This window comes from Nyctibius grandis, chromosome 1 (assembly GCF_013368605.1).
Source record: "Nyctibius grandis isolate bNycGra1 chromosome 1, bNycGra1.pri, whole genome shotgun sequence".
Classification (NCBI taxonomy): domain Eukaryota; kingdom Metazoa; phylum Chordata; class Aves; order Nyctibiiformes; family Nyctibiidae; genus Nyctibius; species Nyctibius grandis.
Window position 1 is genome coordinate 105,859,773 of NC_090658.1, and position 22,948 is coordinate 105,882,720.

At 39.0% G+C, this 22,948-nt stretch overlaps 2 protein-coding genes across 4 annotated transcripts in view; one reads left to right on the top strand and one right to left on the bottom strand.

Moving 5' to 3' along the window:
* FBXO9 (F-box protein 9) lies at window positions 1-22,852 on the bottom strand. Of its 3 annotated transcripts, none has more exons than XM_068415572.1 (13): window positions 22,634-22,852; window positions 18,490-18,563; window positions 17,349-17,507; window positions 16,851-16,908; window positions 13,833-13,932; window positions 9,778-9,908; window positions 6,764-6,878; window positions 5,965-6,083; window positions 5,585-5,675; window positions 4,492-4,587; window positions 3,634-3,727; window positions 2,730-2,884; window positions 1-1,403 (listed from the first exon to the last, which is right to left on the bottom strand). In XM_068415572.1, exons 3-13 carry the CDS (start codon window positions 17,493-17,495, stop codon window positions 1,295-1,297), a joined length of 1,215 nt encoding a protein of 404 aa, XP_068271673.1. In that variant the 5' UTR covers window positions 17,496-17,507; window positions 18,490-18,563; window positions 22,634-22,852; the 3' UTR covers window positions 1-1,294. The 3 variants fall into 3 exon arrangements, with proteins under 3 accessions (XP_068271673.1, XP_068271656.1, XP_068271665.1); XM_068415555.1 differs by having other exon boundaries at window positions 18,490-18,567; window positions 22,634-22,717; XM_068415564.1 differs by lacking the exon at window positions 4,492-4,587 and having other exon boundaries at window positions 18,490-18,567; window positions 22,634-22,717.
* The window catches only part of CILK1 (ciliogenesis associated kinase 1), a 32,848-nt gene continuing 32,555 nt past the window's right edge, over window positions 22,656-22,948 (top strand). Inside the window, exon 1 of the mRNA XM_068415508.1 lies at window positions 22,656-22,861. The gene's annotated coding sequence lies outside the window, so the exon portion shown is untranslated. The remainder of the gene's footprint in view (window positions 22,862-22,948) is intronic.

Genomic DNA, 22,948 nt, shown 5'->3' on the forward strand with positions numbered 1-22,948 from the left:
TTCAAAATCATGATTTATTGATGTATTTTTAATCATGTAGCTCCTCGCAAAGATACACTTTATAATTTATGGAACAAGTATAGTTCTTTCCACAGTTTTCACATTTTAGTCCTCAAGTCCAGGCCAGTATTTTGAAACGAGATGCTCAAAGGTAAATTATGCAAAATGGCTTTAAAAAACTGCACTAAAAAGCTTCAGTTCTTTCAGAATCCAAAATACATATATAATAAGCAGCATTACAGCGTCTGCACTACACCCCCAAGCGATATAAGAAGGAGAAGCAGCGTACAGTACCTGCACCAAACCTCAAGGTACACTTCATAATTAGCAGTACACAGCACCTGAACATCTACAGCAGCCTCAAAATTTATCTTAGTACAACAAATGCTCAAAGGGTTTACAGCATCTGTAGCAAGGTTAGATGAAGGGTTATAACACATTACAATCGTGTCCAAGCGAGCCCTGCTTACCTGTGTGTTCAGAGCTGGCCAATGCACAAGCAGTACACGCCAGCATTTCACCATTGCACGGTGACACTTACCAAGCAGAGCCACGTACCCTGCAAACTTGTCCTACAGTACAAGGGTACAACTCACTGCCCGTATCCCTCTCCCCTTCATGCCCATCCTGTCAAGAAGGCAGGCTCCAGTTCTATCAAGACCAAATTACGTTTATGACCAACTGACATCACTGCATTGGTGGGAATGTACCTCTATGGTTAAATTTTATACTTCATGCTTGCTTGCCCTTGATTGTTTTTTCTTAAGGTTGATGCTGACAAAATGCCAGATCTTAAAGGCAAACAAAATAATTTAAAGAAAACATTAATTTAAAGAAAACATTTATTTGAAGTTCTTTTAAGACACACAGTTTAACAGATACAAGACAACTTTCTCCCTTTCACATTTCAAGCTTTCACCAGAGACCATACACACTGTCCCATGGACAGTGAGATTTTCCTATAACAATTCCTTTTGGACAAACCAGTGTCCAGGAAGATGAAGACTCACACTTTAAGCAGACTGATTTATAAAAACTGTTTAAAAAAAACCCAAAACAAAACAAACAACAAAACTTTGCTATCAAATTCTTGTCACAAAGTAAAGGTGTTTAATACTCAATAAGCCTGATCTCAAAACAAAAACCCAGCCATTCATAACCAAATAGAACATACAGCCTTCAAAAAATTCCCCAGAATTTTAAAATGTTCCAAATATATACACATCTATAACTTAAGTGCTCATTAGCTACAACCTTTTATTCATGCAAGAGTTGTGAGAGGAAAAGGTGTTTCTTAGAGCGGCTTTTCTGAAAACGCAGTAAAACTCTTCACTCGTGCAAAGAACAAAGGGGTGTACATTTTGTCAATGTCGAAAGTAGTAACAGCTGTCTCACCAGTCGATCTGCAAAGAGTATTGTAAAAGTTAAATTACACACAAGTTGCTGTTTAAGTCCCTCAATAATGCAATCATGTTCCATAGCACAGTGTGTGCACCAAACTACAGCTGGAATGTAAGTGTCTTTCGTACTGCCTCGTTCTGAAAGCATCTGAATGTCAGCCAAATCACACTACATAGAATACACGTCTATTTTAATACCAAAGAAACCACTTTCCCTTTCCATTCTCATTGTTAGCTCCAAGACTTGAAACAGCACAGGATGTCACTCAAGTCACCATATTCATATTGAATGAATCCCCTTTCATTTGTTTCACTTAGAACCCGGAATTCAGAATACAGTGACGGCAAAAACTCATATGTTTACAAAACTTTAAAAAGCAGAAACCCAAGTATTTCTGAACATCAGTGACAAAAAGCATACGTCCTCCTAGCTGTGTTTTATACTCATCTTTATTCTGGTTTCAAAAGGACACGACCATACTGAGAGGTACAGCACAACCTGAGCAGTACAGAAGCTTCATGCTGAAAAAAGTGTCTGTGATATTGCCACTTCTTCATAAATTTGGTATGAAAATATTTGTTTTTATAAAAGCAATTTCTCTGTTTATAGAAGTTACCTATACACCCAACCACCAGTAGTTTACTTCCTAGATTTTAAATACTTACAGCTCAATAGCTGAGCTATGTCCCTATAAAAACACTGAATATAGAGCTTAAGAAGACCGGAAGACAAGGCGTAAATCCACCGTAAATGCCAACGTTAAACATCTGGACAGCCAACTTGACAGTAATTTAGAGTGACAGGTGCAAGAACAGTGGCCATGGTTCTTTCTTCGTTATCGATCACAACAGCTGCTCAAATGCCCATATTTTGCACTGCTGGATTACATAGTTTGTAAGTGTTACAGTTCTCACATGAGGGTGCAGACATTTCTAGCTTGCACATCCACAGAGGAAAAGAAATATACCTTAATGAATATAAGTTTTCCATTCCCCTTTACTAGCACCACACTAAGTCATTCAACCCTGATTCAGTTCTGAAATCAAACATTGTGCATAAATCGTTTAAAAGGCTAAAATACTGCAGTTCTACTACTTAGGAAACCTCCCATACCATTATTAAAAATTACTAAAATCTTGGGATTTCTTAAAGTAAAAGTTCATTATGATATATCAAATCAGGACCAGTTACTGTTTTCAGGACATGTTGTTAAAGCCTCCTAAGTCTCACAGTCTTTACACCTTCTGAACTTAGTACTGGACAAATTAATGTCACCTGTGTTTCTATAGTTAAGTATCCTCCTTTGGTCTTATTCCCCATTTACTTACCTATAGGTTATGTGACAAGAATGATGTATCCAGACAAGTTTGTTGAACCTCTGGCGCCCACTGGAGCACAACTGTAGTCCTACATGAAAACTGTGATCTGTCTCTTGTGCAGGAACACGGCGGAAATACCTGTATTTATGGTAGTCAATTGGTTTCTGTACACAGAGAAAAGAAGTTTCATGAGCTACAAAGAACACATCGCGCAACTACTTATCCTGAGGCCTAAGTAACTGTGAGGACAGACTGTTAAAACTCTCATACTTAAAAGCAAGTACTGGTATTCCTCAAAAATACATAAATTAGATGTTAATTATGGAAGAATTTTTCACAGAAAGTGAGACAAGCGTGGATGACACCACCCAAACTATGCAAACTCATTGTAAAGTAACGTAACACTTCCAACTTTTCACAAGTTTCTTTTGACAGACACTTTGTTAATCAGAAAATTTTGTGATGTAAATAAGTTGACCAAATGATTCGGAGTTCAGTTAATAAATACTGCTTATTTAGTTTTATTTAATGCTGTGGAACAAAACTGCACACAGTCAAAACTGATCTCAGAAAATGATCTCTTCATCCTTCCCTTCTGTTTGTTAATAACGCTAACAAACTACTAATAGCACCACACATGGCAATTAAGCCTAAGAGGGAGAACTGTTGCTCAAATGTGAACCAGGTATTTATCTGTCTTAATAAAAAGATTATTACAGATTTGGGGAAAAAAGGTAAGATAAACCATCATGCTTACTTAGATTTTATTTTAAAACCATTTAAAAAATGAAATTAATTTTTTAATCCTCTGGTGTAATGCAAATCTCAGACTAAAACATTCAGTCTGAGAAAAAAACTTTTTAAAAAGCCCACTCCTTAAACTATTTTTTCTCTATTCTATTTTGCTACCTACCTCTTCCTTTTTCTTCATCATTACAGCAAATACTTTGGTTTGATTGTCTGTTTCCTGGGAAAGGCGATAATGGCCAAGCAAGATTGCATCCGTTCTGGAAGGTTAAGAGGAGGATAGTGTCAAGGACATAAAAATATCCTGTCTCAACAGAGTGATGTACTTATCATACAAATATCAGCAATGAGAAGGACACTGACTGCATATCATAATCAAGGGAACTATTTTTTATTTCCGTTTAGCAAAGCATCAGGCTCACTGATGACACACTGATGATTTTGGAAGGTTGCTTTTAATTTTCCCAGACAGGACAGTAAAGACAAGTTAGTCAGTTCTACCTGGCCTACTGCTAAATATTTTCAGACTTCTGGTGAACAGCTCAAACCTGTTCTGAAGTTGCAAACGATTTTCTATGTTTTTAAGAAGTTCATGCAAACATCAGGAAGAAATCAAGCAATAATTTAGTCATATCCCACCAAAATCTTCTCTTTCCTTCAAACAGTCAAGGAAGTGTGAGAAGGCAGACAGTAACAAAATAGTATCTTTAAAAGGATTCTAAAACCACCAAGCTAACAGCATGTATTCTTCCATCTACTTCCTTTAAAAGTTTAAAATCACATAACCCACAAAGGAAATCTAATTACAATATCAGGACCTTAAAATGAAAGATATGTTTTCATAAACACCAACATTTTTTTAGCTCTCAGAAGAGAATTATGAACATCTATAACATAATTAAGTAACATTGTATTTTTACTTGTTTTGCTAAGCCAGGATATAGAATGCGAGACAAAAGTAAATAGAAATTGCCAAGTAAAAGCATGATGAAAGCTGTGGAGTCAAATGTTTTATTTCAATAACCTTGTATTTTTAGTCCGTAAGCGAGGAACTATAGATTGAGGATCTTCAGGAGTTGTTAGCATCATAACTTGACCATCTGGAAAGAATCTCAAATACCTGCAAAAATATAATTACACAATACAAACCTAGAAAACATTCTTTTTGTTTGTTTGTTTGTTTTTTTTAATCACAGGATGCTTCCCAGAAGGATATAGAACTTAATAGGTATTGGGATTTGAAAACATATTTCTTCACACATGATACAACAGGAAAAAAGAGATCAGAAATCAAGAGAGTTTTGAAGATTAAAAGATCAAGTTATGAAGAGTTATGAAAGCAGGCAGAGTTCAGGAATTTTGTCACCTCTAATAAAAGCAAGAAGGCTGGAATCAAAACTGACCTCCAGTAAGTTTCTCCATTCCTAGCCTCGATTGAGACAAATGCAAAAAAATCTTAATTACAGTATCAGTACAGAATGGACAGTGTCATATGGACTTTTTCAGGTTCTAGGATCTGATCAATTTTTGCAATACTCAGATACTGTGCTGATGTTTGTGAGACCATCGGAACAGCCATGAGATTCAATGAGTTCTGCTAACCGTTTCTAGCTTCAGAAGGGACAGCAGAATGGAACAATAAATGCTGGGAATGTCAAGATGAAGAACAGAGGAAAAACAGGCAAGGAAACAAATAGCAAGGTATTTACAGCAAGTTGAAAAAGCCCAGCCTCTTGATTGGTTACAAATAAGTTAAACGACAATTCTTGTATCATCACTTATTTTCCCTTTGCTGATAACAATTACTATATCAGAAATGTAAAGCAGAAGTGATTTGGGGAAAGAAATCTGTGGATGAGCATTACTGTTGTTACTGTTTAAGTTTTATCCACATGAAATGGTATAACTGAGGACAAAATGTTTTTCTAAGCCCGTCTCTAATTATCACAATAAATCCTATTTCTTAAGACCTGTTCTCAAAAAATACACATAGCTTTACACACTGTAGTAGTACCATTGAGTTTTACAGAACAATTAATGATTGTGATATCAAGGGCTGGATTTAAAGAACTTAAGAGAGAGAAACATTTCACTCACTCATTGTACTACAGTTGTACCTGTAATATTCCACTTGGTGCCACGCTCTATAGAAACCATCAAGAGACTGTTCTCCTTGACGTATGTATTTCGTCTTGCTGATATATACACCTACAGGAAAGGAAGATGTAAGCATACAAACAAAAATTAAGTACATAAAATATTTAAGATGAAAAAAACTATAATCTAAAACTTAGTTTACTTTTGTTACTTAAATACATGGAAGTTTTTATTTTCATCCCTTGCAACCCCCTATTCTCTTTACAGATGTTCTACAGATTCAGAGGCCCAAACAAATTCAGATTAGGTCTAACAACAATGTCACAAACATCACACCCACCTGATTGCTTCTGTCACGGTTACATGCAGTAAAAAAACTGTTTTCAAATGTACACCTTACCATCAAATCGAACACGAGGCCTTTCCAAAAACATTTCCCTCCAAGAGGCATATGGAACAAGTTTATTGCAGCTCCTGCCCCATATTTTCAAACAGACTTGATGCCAGATTTCAGGATCTCTAGTGAAAATGAGAAAAAAGCAAATCCTGTAACATTCCTGCAAACCCTGTTTAGCTTTTACGTGTCAAAGTAACACACTCCATTATTTAGTTTGGATGCAACTGAAAGAAACTTTCTTGAACAACAATAGGTAACAACTTAAAATCATTGACTAATTTACTTAATCCTGGAGTGTTTGAAAGCCACTTCCCCCTCCTAGTGAAATTCAAGAACACAATGCCATTTTCAGCCAAGTACAGAACAACATTGCAGCAGCCTGGCACTTCTCTGTGTGGCCGTATGAGGATGACAATGCAAGAAACATTACTTTGGAGACCTTGCAACTCTGACTTTCAAACAATGTAGAGCAAGTAAGACTTTCAGCAACGTTTTTTATTACAGTGAAGTCATCTATCTAACAAACTATTTAGTGGTGTACTCAAAAGCTGATTAGCACTGTGAGGAGCATAACATGAAAATTGCAATGGGAAGAAAAAGCAGGACATAGTCCTACATGCACGATTTAGCAGCCTAAAAGACAAAAAAAAAAAATTAAAACCACCTTTCCAACACAGGCAATTTTGCTCTATGGATTTTTCATTCACCTCTACATACTGTTCACATATGCTTGAGTGTAAAAAAGCTTTTTTCTTCCTTAGAGTAGAGAGAAACTTCACTCTAGCTAATTGATCTACAATACCTGGCGCAAATGTAAAATCCTCGACAAACAAGAGATAATTGCTCTAATGATCTTAGGTCCAAGTCACTCGAAACAACCCATCGGAAAATGTACATTAGTACTTCCATTGGCAACACTGCAAAGAGAAAAGAAATCTTTGTTAGATGGTAACCTGTAAATCAACAGGTTACCTATAATTCCAGGTTTGACCATTACTGAAGTTCTGACTTTCCATAAAAAATCCTACTTTTTCACATCATAGCCGGATGCCAGGAAACAAAAAAAATATTTATCTTTAATTAAAAAAGTCACTACATATTAGAAAAAAAGTCACATAATGAAAGAACAAAAATCAGGGGTTGAAAGTGCATTACAGTAAGATGACAGGATAAAACATGGTTTTAGACTTCAAATATCCACAACTGTAAGGCGGTATACCAAAAATTCCACATACACATTGCACATCCACAGTGCCTGCGAAGTAGTATTTTCTTCAAACTGATCTAGTGTGTCACATTACCTCAAAGCATACTGCTTTTGCATGACAAGCTGAGTAAGCTCAAGTCAGGTTCAGTATTGGATAGGAGGTCCTAAGAACATATCCACTATGAAATTGTATGATATGACTCCATATTTTGTGGTACAGGTCCAGTGACTGAAAATGGTATCCCACAGCACTGTTGTGTTGAAACTTTTTCTAATGTAATACAAGAGAATGATAGAATCCTCATCAATTCTCCACAAGATCATGTAATTACTTTCCTAGCATTAAAAGTTCACTGAGAAAGCCTTGGGAAATTAAGTCAAAATTCTTTCTAATAACTTTCTGCCGCCCTAAGTCTTCTCTGTTGTTTCGGTTGTGTATAATCTTGTTTACTACTCTTATAGCATCAGGAATTACCCTGCATCTATTTTCAACTACTGCTGCTTCTCAGAGCCTATGGCTTGAACTGTATCACCACATGCACACAAGACTTGATGATTTTACTTAGTATAACTGCTTTGGGATCAAATGGAGAAAACAGCTGAGCGGCACAAAGGTGCATTAAACAGTTACTAGCTGTAAATGCTGTCGTAGAGACTGCAATTTAGTAGAATTCGGATTTTTAGTAAAAAAACATGCTGCTTAAAAAAACTGTGTTGCTGCACTTCCACAAATCCAACGAGACTGTTTTTGCTATAAAACTTGATGACACTTAAGTTTCACATTTCAGAATACTAACACGATAAAAAGTACATACATGTCACTGGGCACCAGTTTCTGTATTGATTTAACACACATCTTGTTTCATTAATCTGACTTAATTCTATGTTTTATTATTGAGAAGTCATAAATTTGCTACATTGCCTGTATTTGCAACCATTAAATTAATGTTCCAGTATAAACAAAATTGTACAGATGCATTTATTGCTACAAGGTACAAAACAGTCTCTGGCAATTTAGGAGCTCTTTGGTATGTGAACTCTTAAGTGTCTTGGAGATTGGGAGTTACAAAATCTTAAAAATCTGCTACTTGTGCTAACAGGTATACATCTTCCATTCTGATAGTCACCAGTCAGCCAAAGCCTTTGATTATTTATCTTACCATCCATGTTTCTAACTTTCTAGTAAATCAGGGATTGTTAAAACACTTTGCTTCAGACACTGGGCACATCTTGTAGGAAATATACTATAGTATTTCTGGTGAAGAATACTATCTTGGTCCTAAGCCTTACTTGTGTAAAAGAAAAAAAACACTGCTATGAAAAATTGCTCATATACTAGGGAGGGGAAGTAAATATATTCAGTATGTCAGTTACATAGCAGAGGTCTGATCCTGTCCTGTACTTAAGGTTAACGTGCATTCTAAGATTATGAATGCAAATAAAATGTAAAATGGAATACAGAAAATCAATTCAGCCAAATCTGTTGCTTCACATTGTTTCAGTTTTCCTTGGGCTGCTGAGGTCTGCAACTATTGTACTACTGGGATGACCCAGAGGGATCCTTTCCAGCCTACTAACTTCGGAAGCAGACATCATGATTTTAACAGCTTTCACTCTGCTATAAACAGTCAGTAAACAAGATACTGTAACACAGGACTGGCAGGAAGGCAGAAAATAAAACTAGAAAGAGTTTGCTGCTCAAGGGACATCTCCTGAGATCATTTTATAGTAATGTCTACAACATCTTGACTTTACTGGCAAAAAAAGAAAAGATGCTTCCTCAAGCGTACAATGCCACATTTAGTAAAATAAAATAAAAATCAAATCCAGTTTATGTTTTGACTTGAACAGCTTGCTACATTTACTTATTTTCCTTCCTTGAGTAGAACAGAGGAGATCAGGCCAAGATTTCCAAGAGCAACTGATAATTTGGGATGCAAAACACATGCTTTAAAAGCATCTGATTTTAAGAGAGTTCATAGCTTATATACACTCTCTACAATTTAGATCTCATAAGGAAGTCTCGGGATGACTATCCTAGAACTCAAGCACTGAAAATCATTAACCTTCAAAAGCCTTTCTAGCTACGTTACATAATCTTGCTGAACCTGAAAATGTATTTGTTGTAAAAATCTCATACAGAATCAGATAAAAACAGGAAATGCAAAGATGCATATTCTTCAGAGAACAATTGTCTCTTATTCACACTTAAGAATTGTAATAAATATTTGCAAATCAAACCAAAAAAACCTGCATTTCACTTTTTCAAACATTAACGGAAAGGAAAACTGGAATACACTTACTTCAGCAAGTCTGTTTCTAGAAGTTGCTACTTTAAGTATGACTCTAATGTTGAAAAATTCTACTTAGTAGTACCACATGGAAAGGCTTGTGTGATAAAGGCAAAATCATGTATGAGAAGATCTGTTTAGCTAGTTGATGATCTTTTTTCCTTTACATCTAACTTTAAAAGTAAATAAAGAGATACTGTGTACATTTCTTTAAAGGTGGCTTTAGAATGAAGGAGACAAATGTTCTAATAAAAAGTCAGAGTGAAACATCTCTATAAATTCTGCCTCTGAACTCTTCCAGGGTATCTTATCTCATACCTGAGATATGGGTCTGGCTGACATCAACCTCAGGCTGACAAAGTTTGACTGAAGATTCCTGAAGAGTTAACTGCTGCTGGAAATCCGACAGGAGATCAGCCATTTTGTCATCCTCTTTGTTATCCTCAACACTAGAAAAGGGGGAATACCAACACTGAGATACTGGACAAAACATACCAACAGATGTCCTTATCTTGGCATCAATCCACTGTGTTACCCTCATTCAGTATAGTTGTTTCCTGTATGTTTTTAAAGCAACCTCATTTCATCATACATTAAAAGAAGTACTGCAATCCTATCAAGTTCATTTAGATTTTACTGGAACCCATCTGACAGTAACAACTTTTTTTTTTTAATTTAATTCCAATTCCAGTTTCTTTTTGGATTTGAAAATTCACTGTTCACTATTTTTTGTGAAGTCACTGAAGAATTGCTTGACCCCATGAAGAGACAAATCTGATCTTTTACCTTGTCTAAGATAAGCCGTACGTAGGAAACAAATTATTACCATTGCCAGAAAGTTGTATTTTGTAATCCTTGTCACAATGTAAGACACTGAAAACAATTCAGGTTGGTTTTTTTTTTTTAACTCTTGCATTATTCACTGAGGAGTGATCCTCAGTGGGTTTATTCCTCAATAATGAAGGAAAACTTTCACTACTTTTACCAATTTTGTAAATAGGCAGACATAAAAAATTTCAGGAGCAAGAACAAGATGGCAGAGCAGAAGCAACATGCTTGTTACTTGTCAGTAAACTTGAAGGATTACTAAGTGATGAAAGAACACTACCACATCAAAAAAAAAAATCTAAATTTAAGTTGTATGTCATAATATGATCCTTTAACAGGTGCATGCTTTCTTGCACCAAGTAACCACAAACTACACCACTCACCTTGATCTCATCACAACACACTTCCTTTCCCCTGATTTGGTATACAAGCTAGCTAAGAGATCTTCCAGTCACTTTTTAGTATTATTCAATTCTACTCTAAACAAGCTTAACAGAATGAGCTGAGAATATAAGCAACTAGCAGATCTACCAATGGGTTTTAAAGTATTATAGAAAAGACAGTTATGTTTGAGCCTGTCATAACTAAGACCATAGTAAGATGTTGCGCTGAACATACCTTCCTTTATTTTGGTGAATATGATGGCCAGGTTTTTTTTCAACTGTAACTGTGTAATTTGTTTTTTCTCACCAAGATTGTATGAAACACCTACAACAGTAATTCAGAAAGCAAAACCACCACAACTAGAATCTCTTGAAAAGACACACCTCTACAAATATTGCTTCTAAACAACAATTAAGAGTACTGGCTGCTTTTCCCTCACTGTCACGTAGTGCTGGGGATGGTGCAGCAACATTACAAAACTGAATGAAAATTCATACAGTAAGTGGCAGATGGACAGAGAAGCTTAATGAAGGGAATAGGGAAAAAGATGCCAAAATAAGAAAATAATCCTAAGAAAACCAAGATTTTTACATGACTGTAGTTTATTATCCAGTATTTTTCCCAGTGCACAAACGCACAGCAAAGATTTCATGCTAGCAATGCATTCAGAAACTAAAGTAACAGATGTAAACAAAGCACTTAGGTCATCTTACTCTCTTTTATACTGAGTCAACTACTGCACTGCAGCGGTACTGCCCTGGGGCAACAAGACTGAGCCAGTACCACACTGACATGGTTGTGCTCTTTTATTCTCAGTTTTAAAACTCTTGATTTCTTGTAGCTATCAGCAGCATCTATGGCTGCGACCAGTAAGCAGTGAATTTGCAAGCTCTGTTTCATAAGCCTGTCTTCATTACGCTATGTGAGCTATAACAAAAGTTTCAGCCTAACCTGAATCCTGTCCTCAAGCATAAGTCTTGGGCTCAAGTTAGGTCAATGTTAAGCCACTACACATTGAGTGTGTTCAGGCTAAGAGTATTCACAGAATCACACAGAATCACAGAATCAACCAGGTTGGAAGAGACCTCAGGGATCATCGAGTCCAACCATTGCCCTGACACCACCATGTCAACTAGACCATGGCACTAAGTGCCATGTCCAGTCTTTTCTTAAACACATCCAGAGATGGTGACTCCACCACCTCCCTGGGCAGCCCATTCCAATGTCTAATGACCCTTTCTGAGAAGAAATTCTTCCTAATGTCCAACCTGAACCTCCCCTGGTGAAGCTTGAGGCTGTGTCCTCTTGTCCTATCGCTAGTTGCCGGGAAGAAGAGGCTGACTCCCACTCCGCTACAACCTCCCTTCAGGTAGTTGTAGACTGCAATAAGGTCACCCCTGAGCCTCCTCTTCTCCAGGCTAAACAACCCCAGCTCCCTCAGCCGTTCCTCGTAGGTCAGACCGTCCAGACCCTTTACCAGCTTGGTCGCCCTCCTCTGGACTCGCTCCGACACCTCAACATCTTTCTTGAAGTGCGGGGCCCAGAACTGGACACAGTACTCAAGGTGCGGCCTCATCAGTGCCAAGTACAGAGGGACGATCACTTCCCTAGACCAGCTGGCTACACTATTCCTAATAGAGGCCAGGATGCCATTGGCCTTCTTGGCCACCTGGGCACACTGCTGGCTCATGTTTAGCCAGCTGTCGATCAGCACCCCCAGGTCTCTTTCCGCCAGGCCGCTTTCTAACCACTCTTCCCCCAGCCTGTAGAGCTGCATGGGGTTGTTGTGGCCGAAGTGTAAGACCCAGCACTTGTTCTTGTTGAACCTCATGCCGTTGGTCTCAGCCCATCTATCTAACCTGTCCAGATCCTCTGTAGGGCCTTCCTACCCTCCAGCAGATTGACACTCCCACACAGCTTGGTGTCATCTGCAAATTTGCTGAGGGTGCACTCAATCCCTACGTCTAGATCATCCATAAAGATATTGAACAGCACCGGCCCCAGAACTGAGCCCTGGGGAACACCGCTAGTGTCCGGCCGCCAGTTGGACTTTGCCCCATTCACCACCACTCTCTGGGCTTGGCCAGCCAGCCAGTTTTTAACCCATCGAAGAGTCCACCCATCCAAGCCCCGGGCAGCTACTTTGTCTAGGAGGATGCTGTGGGAGACAGTGTCGAATGCCTTACTGAAGTCTAGATAGACTACATCCACAGCCCTGCCCTCATCTACTAAGCGGGTCACTTGGTCATAGAAGGAGACCAGGTTGGTCAAGCAGGACCTGCCTTTCATGAATCCATGTTGGCTGGCCCCGATTGTCCTGCATGTGCCATGTAATGGCACTCAGGATGATCTGTTCCATCACCTTGCCTGGCACTGAGGTCAGGCTGACAGGCCTATAGTTCCCTGGATCATCCTTCCGACCCTTCTTGTAGATGGGTGTTACGTTTGCTAATTTCCAGTCAGCTGGAACTTCTCCAGTTAACCAGGACTGCCGGTAGATAATAGAGAGTGGTTTGGCAAGTTCATTTGCCAGTTCTTTCATTACTCTGGGGTGAATCCCATCCGGGCCCATAGCCTTGTGGGTGTCCAATTGGCACGGCAATTCTGATGCTTGCAACTAGACTACCCAGATTACAATCTATGAGCTTCTAAATGTATTGCTCTACTTATTGGAAATGCTCCCATTTGGCCATGTTAGTCTGCACAAGAACCAGCAGTATATTCCCTCGCTTAATTACACTGCTTATTCCATGGTACAAAGCTTTTACTAATTGATCTTTTTGCCATCTACAATTTTGTAGATGGTCCTAAATGTGTAACTCATAAATGTGAAGATCAGAAGTCAAAAGTAATAGTGACTGATGCTTTTTTCTTTTTTTGTTTTAAGTAACAACATAGCTATTTGCAATCCTTTCACTTGAATTTAACCAGCTCCGAACAAGCCTTTTACCTTCTTTTAAGTACAGTATAGAAAAGTCCTCCTTGGACTAATGTATCTGTAAACTCTCTATGAAGCAGTCTATTTAAATGAAAGCACACAAGTTTTCCAAATGTTAAAAGACTCACAACTGCGTATCACAGAGGAGCATTCAAATGCTTTAGGAACAAAATTCCAGGTTTCAGTACTCCTATACACTTAATTAGTAAATTTTCATACTTACCACCTCTTTCCAACTCCATCACCATCTGGGGACCGTGTATAGGTGATCTTAAACTCTATGTCAGGTACAAGCTGCATGGCTAGACGGTAAAACTTGATGGCTGAAAAGAAAGGTTTGATGTTTAAATGTCTGATGCCTATACTAGCTTATCAAAGCAAAGATTTGTTTTCAGAGAGATGGCTTCAGCTAAAAGCACTAAAAAGGTGAAATATGCCTCTTCCTAGTAAATCTTATTTAATCTAAACTGATTAGGTTTAAATTCAATACAGAAGAGAGGCACATTAAGCACCTGTTTTCAAAACTAAAAACTTCATGTACTCTTTCAGAATAAAGAGCTCTCTCTGACGTGTTTCAGCTTTTAAAGATTTACCTTAACCACTACAAATTCAGTTATGGACCACAAAATTTTACATTAAAACATTACAAAGTCCTGATTTCGTTTGTTGCTCAGCACTTACAAAAGTTTGTCAATGAGCCCTAGAGATTTTAGGCATTATATTTGTAAGTAACCACAAGGAATATGAAAGAGAATTTAAAAGATGATGCAGGTACCCAGTATAGTACAGACAGTCATTCAGACATACATAACATGAAAAAGATAAAATATTGTTGTACTTTTAAAACATCAAAAACATACACAAAACAAGTAAATTTTACTGTGGCAAAACCCTGGAAACTACAGACGGCACAGAAGCAAGCCACTCAAAATGCTGAGGGTGAGGAATCTGACTGAAGGAAAGCAGCCTTTTCGAAAAGCTACGTAGCAAGCACAAGACTATGGGGCATGAAGGAAAAAACTGACGGATCAGGCTTCTTACAGCACACAGAGAAGTACTTCTGCCTTTAACACTCCAAAGTTGCGACAAACACTGAACAGAAAAACAGGCGCAAGAAAATCACCCTGTGGGAAAGAATGGTTATTTAAACTGCAGAACGTCTGTCTTCTGAGTTAACTCTGTGGATCCTTCTTAATTCTAAGTGGATTCTAATACACTAGATGTACATTCAGTCTGTTTTAATACCGATATTAAGATCATATATGTATTTATATGTCTCTTTGTATTTTCACGTGGCAATACCAAGACCAGAGGGCAACTCCCCCTCAGTTTGGACCCTTAAAAACAAGACAAAACTCAAAATAAAACATCAGTGAGTTTCAGAATTTGACACACTAATGAGTCTGAGAAGCCTGAGTTTGGGGCAAGTAAGCGTTCCTATTTCCTCAAGTTCATGTCAGGGCCAGTGACTGACAAGTAGTATGCTTTGGTGGGTGAGGATGAGGAACACCAGCAGCCAGCTAAACAGAGATCAGTCTCAACTTTAGCATTTAATCTTGCAGCAAGGCCTGTACTGTACTTAAACATGAACATGCTGCTGCACATAACTGCCTCGCAAACATCAGGTATCAGCAGATTTCCGAAGTAGGCTGAAATGTCACTTGGATCCTGGTGAGCTGGGCCAGATCAGCAGACAGAAGTGTGGTCTGAAAAAAAGATGTCCCAGCATGTGCTCAGTAATATATCTGTCTCTGGCATAGGACCATGTCTCTAAGGTCTCATACAGATGTATGTGTACAAACAGTTTTGTTTTGTTTTGTTTCTTTAAGCCTCAAATCAAATTCAACTGAGAAAGAATGGATTCATACTCACACAATCCAGATGCTTAAAACACCCTTGTGAATGCAACTCTGTTAGATGTTACCAGTTCTCTGCTGCTGTGTTTAACAAACAAGGAGTGCCCTCAAGCAGATGAAGCTATAGCTTTCATTTTATATACACAATGCTTAAATAGATGGCTTTCTCACATTTTTTTTTAATTTACTTGGAAACTTTGGTGTGAAAGAACCTTCACAGTCTACTTCATGATTTCCTAAATGATAGATTACATATCAGATTTAGTTCTGACGCCTTTTTTTACTTCACCTTTAATTCTACACCCAACACACAAAATACCTTAGCCGAAAGTAATTTTGCCCCATAAAAACATGTAATAAATTAGAAACTGAACCAACTAATTTTATTACCTACTGGGGACTCATATTTCTCTCAGTTTATTTGAGATCTGGAACAACAACCAGAAATCCCTTGCAAGGGAAGGAAAACTCCCACAGTGGAGACGAAATTTTGTATTTAACTGGTGGCTGAAATCAGGAGCTTCCAAAGTACTCTCAGTTTTGCCTATCTTGCTGTATTTTGCCCCTGCACTTTAACCAAGGTGGCCATAACCTCTAGTGGATGAGAAGGATGGCACATACATTATGTGTTCCTGTTTTTAATGAAAGAAATAGGAAACAGCGTAATAACTGAGTCACCAGTTATTACCTGGTATCTCCGCTACTGACCTACAGGACTTGAAGTTAGGACAGGCTTCTTACTCTATATATTCTGAAAGCTAAATACAAGGAAGCAAACTTTGAATTTCCATTTTTGCTAATGCTGATAGCAAGAGGGCAAGCAAGCTAAGCATCTTAAATATTTACGGCAAACCTCATAAAATAAGACTACCAGATTTAAACATTCACTTCAGGAATTCTTAAAAAAGCTATCTTAGCGTGCTGTATATTAGAAAAAAAAAAACCAACTGCAAGAAAACAAAAACCAAACAACAAAACGTTCCATGGGTTAAGTAGTTCTGCTCAAAGTGGAATGAAGAAAACTGTGAGCACAGGAAATATAGTATATTGCCTTGCTTAATTACTGTTACAAAAGTCACATAAAGAAGCATGCTATATGAAGAAGCAACCCAGAGCTTCATTAAATTGCTCGATTTCAAAATACCGTTGTTTTGTCTGAAAGCTAGAAATTATTTCCTTGATCTCACTTTAGCTTCACCTCAACCTCAGAACTGTGGTATGACGGTTCCTTTTATAGCAAGTTTGTTTCTTATCTGAATAATTGAGCTCTCAAATTACTATTAGCCTGCAGTTTAAGTACACTGGCATCATGCAGTCTTGCACATAAATCAGAGAGCACTAGATTCCTCTGCAATAAGGGTGTTCATTGTAGACTTCCATATTACCTTCATAAAGGGCCCCATTTTGCTCTTCTTCCACCGCCTTCAGGAAAAGTTCTTTCGCCTGCACAATAAATTACACAGAACACTTCCTAAATTCCTTACAAATACAAGTGCATTGTCACTTAACTTAGAATTATTCTTCATCTTACCTACTGTACCCTATGAAGGAGATGAATAAAATAATTCCATAAATAGAGTGAGAAGCCATATTCATGTGCTGCAAGCCATAACTTAAATTCTCAATCAACAAACTATTCACATTCCTGCTACTCACCCCTTCCCTACAGTCTTTCAGAAAGCAGACTGGGAAGGTGACGCAAAGTCAAGCAGAAAAACTAGAAAGATCGGTGTAGGATTATGGAAAGACATTGGTACAGAGACAACAGGTTAATGACCTCTATTGTTTCTCTAGATTTAATTTATCATTAGCTTTTAGGATAGTTATACTGCAATACTAACACACACAAAAAAATCCCCGAATTATACATCTATTTTTTGTACCTTTTCCTCTTTTGCTATCTCCTGTTTCCCTCTGGCATCTACACACTTTACTCCAGGTCCTCTTGAAGATGCTCTGCATGGCAGAGGTTCCAACCCACTAGAACTCATACCTGGGGCAAGCTCAAACATCCACTGAGCTCTGAACATCTGGAGCTCTGCCTAAAAAATACGATTAATTCTGATTTAGTATCACATATTCAGACAGTACATCTTCTGAGAAGAAATTATAAAGTACAAACACAAGAAAATTACGCTTTACACTTCCAAGTCTTAAATGGTTTCAGTAAGTTTAGACACAGAGAATTAGCAACTGTTTTACAGTAAATTTAAAAAAAAAAAGTGCAGAAGTACTTGTTCAATTTCATTCAATAAGTGCTTTTATCCGGACTGTTCACCTCAGAAGAAAAACTGATGTTTCAAGAAGTGGTTGTTAGTACCATGGTTATGACCTAAGACTCCATTGATAAGTATTCTTTCTAGACATGGTGTTTGCTCTTGTTTATGTAGTTATCTTAAGCAGGAAGTCAATTAGCTCTTGAAATGAAAATTTAGAAAACCAGATTTTTTTGTACACAAGCATACTAGGCTTTATGACAATCAAGGCTGTCATTTATATAATATACAAATAAGACCTTACACTCCTTTCTCTTTTAAAAAGAAAGGACTACGCTCTGTGAAACAAGATAAGTTATAGTTCTTGCCATGCATTTTTTTCGGCATCTTTGAAGTTACACTTTACATACCTCTTGCAATCATCACGACTTCTGGGGAGTAACTACACAGAAATCTAGTATTGTAATAGAACACACTTTTCTAACAGACTGTTTTTATCACCTTTCTGCTCCAGAAGAGAGCGACAACTTGAACTGGAATTTGATCCATACAGAAACAACTGCCCGATTTCTACAGTTCTTCAAAGAAATTCCAAATCTGCCACAAACTTTCTTTTCATCTACACAGATAACTGAAGACTGAGTTTGACACTTGGAACACAATGCAAAATTTATCTATTTCACTTTTGGAGGGGCAGATTAAGCATTTGTCAGATCAACAAATGTGTGGTAACTAAATGAGCATAAGTAATGCAGCTTAAATCACAGCAATACTATGTTTGTAAAAAACACTAGCATGAGAGACATACCTGAAGATTTGCTTCACCGGATATTTCGTTGTCATCAGTTCTTACCAAATCAGAGTGACAATCTTCTTCAGCTTCTGCCTAGTAGAGAGCAGTCAGACATGATTATAGAGTCTGCATAAGTCCCTACAGCACATTCACAAAGCACAACTGTCATGGACACTCATTAAAAAAAACTTAAGCATACTCCCCTTTTCCCCATCCTATCCATCTACTCCACAGATCAGTCTTAACTGGTGATAAAAATTAATCTTAAAATTACTGGTATTGTTTACACTTCCCTGTTAACCCAATCAAATTGGGTTTTGCATTTCAGTCACATCAATCCAACACAGGTTGGTTACGTATCATTTGAAGGCTTACATGCATCAGTACACTGCCATAATACCTGAATCAATACACTCAGTGTCTAAGTCAAACCATAGAACCAAAGCTTCAGTATTAAACAGTAGCATGCTTCATACAAGAAATTAAAATTTAATCACTATCTTCTCATTTTAAAGATAACCAGTAGCTTTGATTTGTTTAATATCTACAAAGCACAAAAAGACAAGTGCTTTGAGTAACAACAGATACTTTATGAAAATTATGGGACAATAGGGGCAATCTCAATACCTACATGTGAAACTAAACAAGAAATGCATTGTAAAAGAAAATAAAAAGCTAGCATGAAAGCTTGACAGCTGGTTTTATTTACAGTACTGCTGTGAGACAGGTTAAACAAATAAGACCTTAAATAAGACCTTTAACTAAACTTAACCGGGCCCTACAGAGGAGTTAGACAGCTAGTTTACAAGCAAAACTTAAAAAGATGCAAATAAATTCTCACTGTGAAATATACTGAGATTTATGGAATCTATACTAAAACAAAGAAAAACTAATTCTGAGCATCAGTGACAAGCCACTACAATGACAACAGCAGCAAGATGCCAGTAAGAGAAAAAAAAAAAAAAAACCTCAACAAAGATTAAGACATTTGTTTAAAGCTCTTCCTGCAGCTGAAGCATCCCAGTTTTTCTACCATTCTGCACTGAAATTCACATCTATAGTTCAGCAAGCACCTACTGCAAAGTGAGATTCTAAGAAGGTAAACCTGGCATTAAGATTACCACAACTACTTACAGAAGTTTTGTTTCCCACTCCTTCCTATTGTAGACAGTGCTCAAAGACTTCAAGTGACATTCTGTCAGTGAGATTCTTCCGAGTTCTCATAAAGAAACCTCTCTCTCCTGCACAGTCAAAGTGCAGAAATCAAAGCATTCTTGTATTCAGAAAATTTATAAAATTTTTATAGCATCTGGAAGTTCATGATCAAACTACAGAATACTGGCAAACCTGATGGGAAGGCAACGTTTAATCTCTTTGTCGTGGTGACAAGCATCCCCCCGCAGTTCAGCTGTAGCACTTATCTCCAGTTCCCCAGCCAACCACAAACTTACTAGCTTGTCCTCTGTAAACGTGTTTTCACTGATGTCTCAGTCAATTTATCTTTTACAATTTATAATGCAGACAGTGTTGTTTCGTTAAAGTAAACAGATATTGCATCTGTTTCTGCACTCTGATTTTGAGGCTGTACATTTTGAATTTCTCAGTGGAGAAAACAGGTAAGCCAGAACACTCGAAAGCACTAGCAGCGTTAAATATGAGCAAGGAGTAAATAACTTGGAAATTTCATGGGTTTTGATTGCAGAATTTGATTGTAGACAGATAATGTCCTACGAGTTACAGCAGTCCTATCACGTTATTTTAGCATCTAGGGATTACGTCTATGCTGGCCAAACGGAGACAGCCTAGGAACAAGCTAGAACTGAAATGGATGTCTGTAAGTGCATTATTATGGCACTGGGCTGACATAAATCAGGCCTACCTCTGCCTGCACAGAGTGCAAGGCTTCTGGTTTGCAGCTGAATTATGTCCAGTCAGCTCTCAGTCTGGGCAGAATAAACCTGGTTTTATCTCCAAAATGCAGAAACTAGTAATTCCTAACCAAAAGCAACACACTATCTTCTTGTGCATAAAGGTACGCCCATTAAAACCTTTAGCTCATGAAGTCTGTAAATAAACTAATTTAAGAGTAAGAGTTAAAATTATTTAGAAGGTCATCAAGCTGGCTGAAGCTTACCTCATGTTCAAAACCTTTTTGTTTCAGTAACCTGTTCAAGAGCCTTGATTTTCCTCCCCTCATCTCTGTTCAACTGCCCTACTTCTCCTTCACTTATGAGCTACAGTCAGTCACAGTTCTGGACCAACTGCTTCCAAACTGTCATTCAATGCTCTTTAAAACTTAAATGTACTCTCAATTGAAACAAAACATACACCATACTACGAAGACGTAGTCCACAGCCTAAAAGCTGTCAAAAAAACATCATGAAGTTGATTACAACCAAAATTTTGACTTTCATCATTACCTCCTCTATATAGAGTGTATGCGTGATCTGAAGTCTCTTGTATCAAAGGTTTGTCTTCTGGCACCAGTGGCACCATAAGTGACTATCCCTCTAAATTTACCAGTAAAGCAATTCATTCGCATTGCTACTGCATGGCTAACTGGACTGGAAAACTGATCTCTATTATCAACCTTTCTGCTATTTATCTGATCTGCTGAAACGTTATGGTTTTGCTAGAACAAATGAGTAAGCACAGGTACCGCTGAAGCAAGGATCTTCACTAGCAGACAGCTCATGAGACCACACCTAAAGCAGGCTGTAACTTGTAAAAATTGGATCCTTGCCCCGACTCTGACAACACTAACTTCACGGAATATTGTATTGTAACTGCTACTTAGCAGATAAACCCAGCCTGTTCATCTTTATGCTGTTGGCCTTCCTCCTGCTACAAGCCAGCTGTCATACAGAAGTGACTTTATCCTGTTTGTAAGTGAGACATCTTTACTGTGTACTGATCAGACCAAATAATTTTCCACGAGAAAAGTGGTAGCCAGTCAAGCCACCAAAAGGTCAACATGTCAAAAGCAAACATCTGAATTAGACTGTGATCTGTAAAAAGAAGTCAACTGAGTCTATTTCTCATTTGTTTGCAAAGCTTTAGAAATCATTTGCCAAATGCAAAACTAGTTTATCTGCACAGGTTAGTTTTAACTGTTTTGCAATTCATAATTGCATGCCAATTTCCTCAGAGCACAACATTCCCTTACTATATTGTCTGTAATGTCAAGTCCTTTAACGGTTCAGATCTTGTTTCGGCAAAATAAAGCCCAGAACAGAAACAGTTCAAAGGTGACTGTCATCAGTTGAACAGGGCTACATGTGACCTGTACAGAACTAAAGGATAAGCAAGCATCACACTGCGAAACAGTGACTGACAGCTAACATTCTTCTTGGTTTTGTAAGAAAATGAGGAAGTTGCTCCATTTTTCTGTCAATGCGGTAGAAGCAACAATGTATTCAAAAATAAAGAGTTTTATCACAGTGAGAGCTCCTGAATGATATACGTGGTTTTACCTTTGAATGATCGAGTTCTCACCATGGATACTTGAATCCACATTGAGGTGCAGTCAGAAAAGCAATACTGAACCGAACTATTTCTGATATGTTAGATCACAAACTCAAGTAGAGTGCCTGCCCCATGGAGCCCTTTAAATTACCAAGTGACTTTATGCCATCTGTTTTTTGAGGGAAGAAAAGAGAAAGGTAGGGCACGCTCATCGGTAATGACACGGTGATTTGTTCAGGTGTTTCTATGGATAGCTAGATCGGTCCTGAATCAAGCAGCCCCCCTCATCAACCCCAAACCCTCTGCGGAAAGCGACCGTGTCTCCTTGCGCCGCCGTTACCCGGGGTGGGATCACGGCCAGGATCACGGCACCCTTCCCACACGCGTCACCCGGTGCCCGCCGGCTGCGGACGCGCGGACAGGGCAGGGCTGCTTGGCAGCAGCACGGCTCGGGGGGCCGCTCCTCCCGCCCCCGGCCACACACCCCCTTGCCACCGCCCCCCCCCAGCCTCCCCCGGCGGCGGGGCCGGGCCGGGCCGGCCTCCGCCCGCACCTGCCATGGCGGCCAAGCCCCCACCGCCACGGCCTCCCCGCGGAGATCCCGCTATCCCGGCCCCGCCCTGCGCCCCAGTCCCCCCCGCCCCAGGCCGCACGGCAGCGGGGAGCAGGGCGCGGCCGGCCCGGGCCCGCTCACCATGCTGCCAACGCTCGGGCGGCGCTGTCCTGTCCCGGGGGTCTCTGCCCCCCCCCGCTCGGTCCGTGTGTCCTCCCCGCGGGGGGAAATTAGCAGAGTTCTCGGTCGGAGAAGCGCACCACGCAGCGGGAGTAACTGCGGGCCCTCCGTACGGCAGCCATCTTCCCGGCGAGTGAGGGGCCGGCGGGCCGGGAGCAGCGGAGACACGCGGCCAGACAAACCCGCAAGGTCAGAGCGCCGCCTCACGCACGGGCCGCTCCGAGGCGCCCGCGCCGGCCGCCCGCACTACGCGTCCCAGCGCGCACCGCGGCCCCG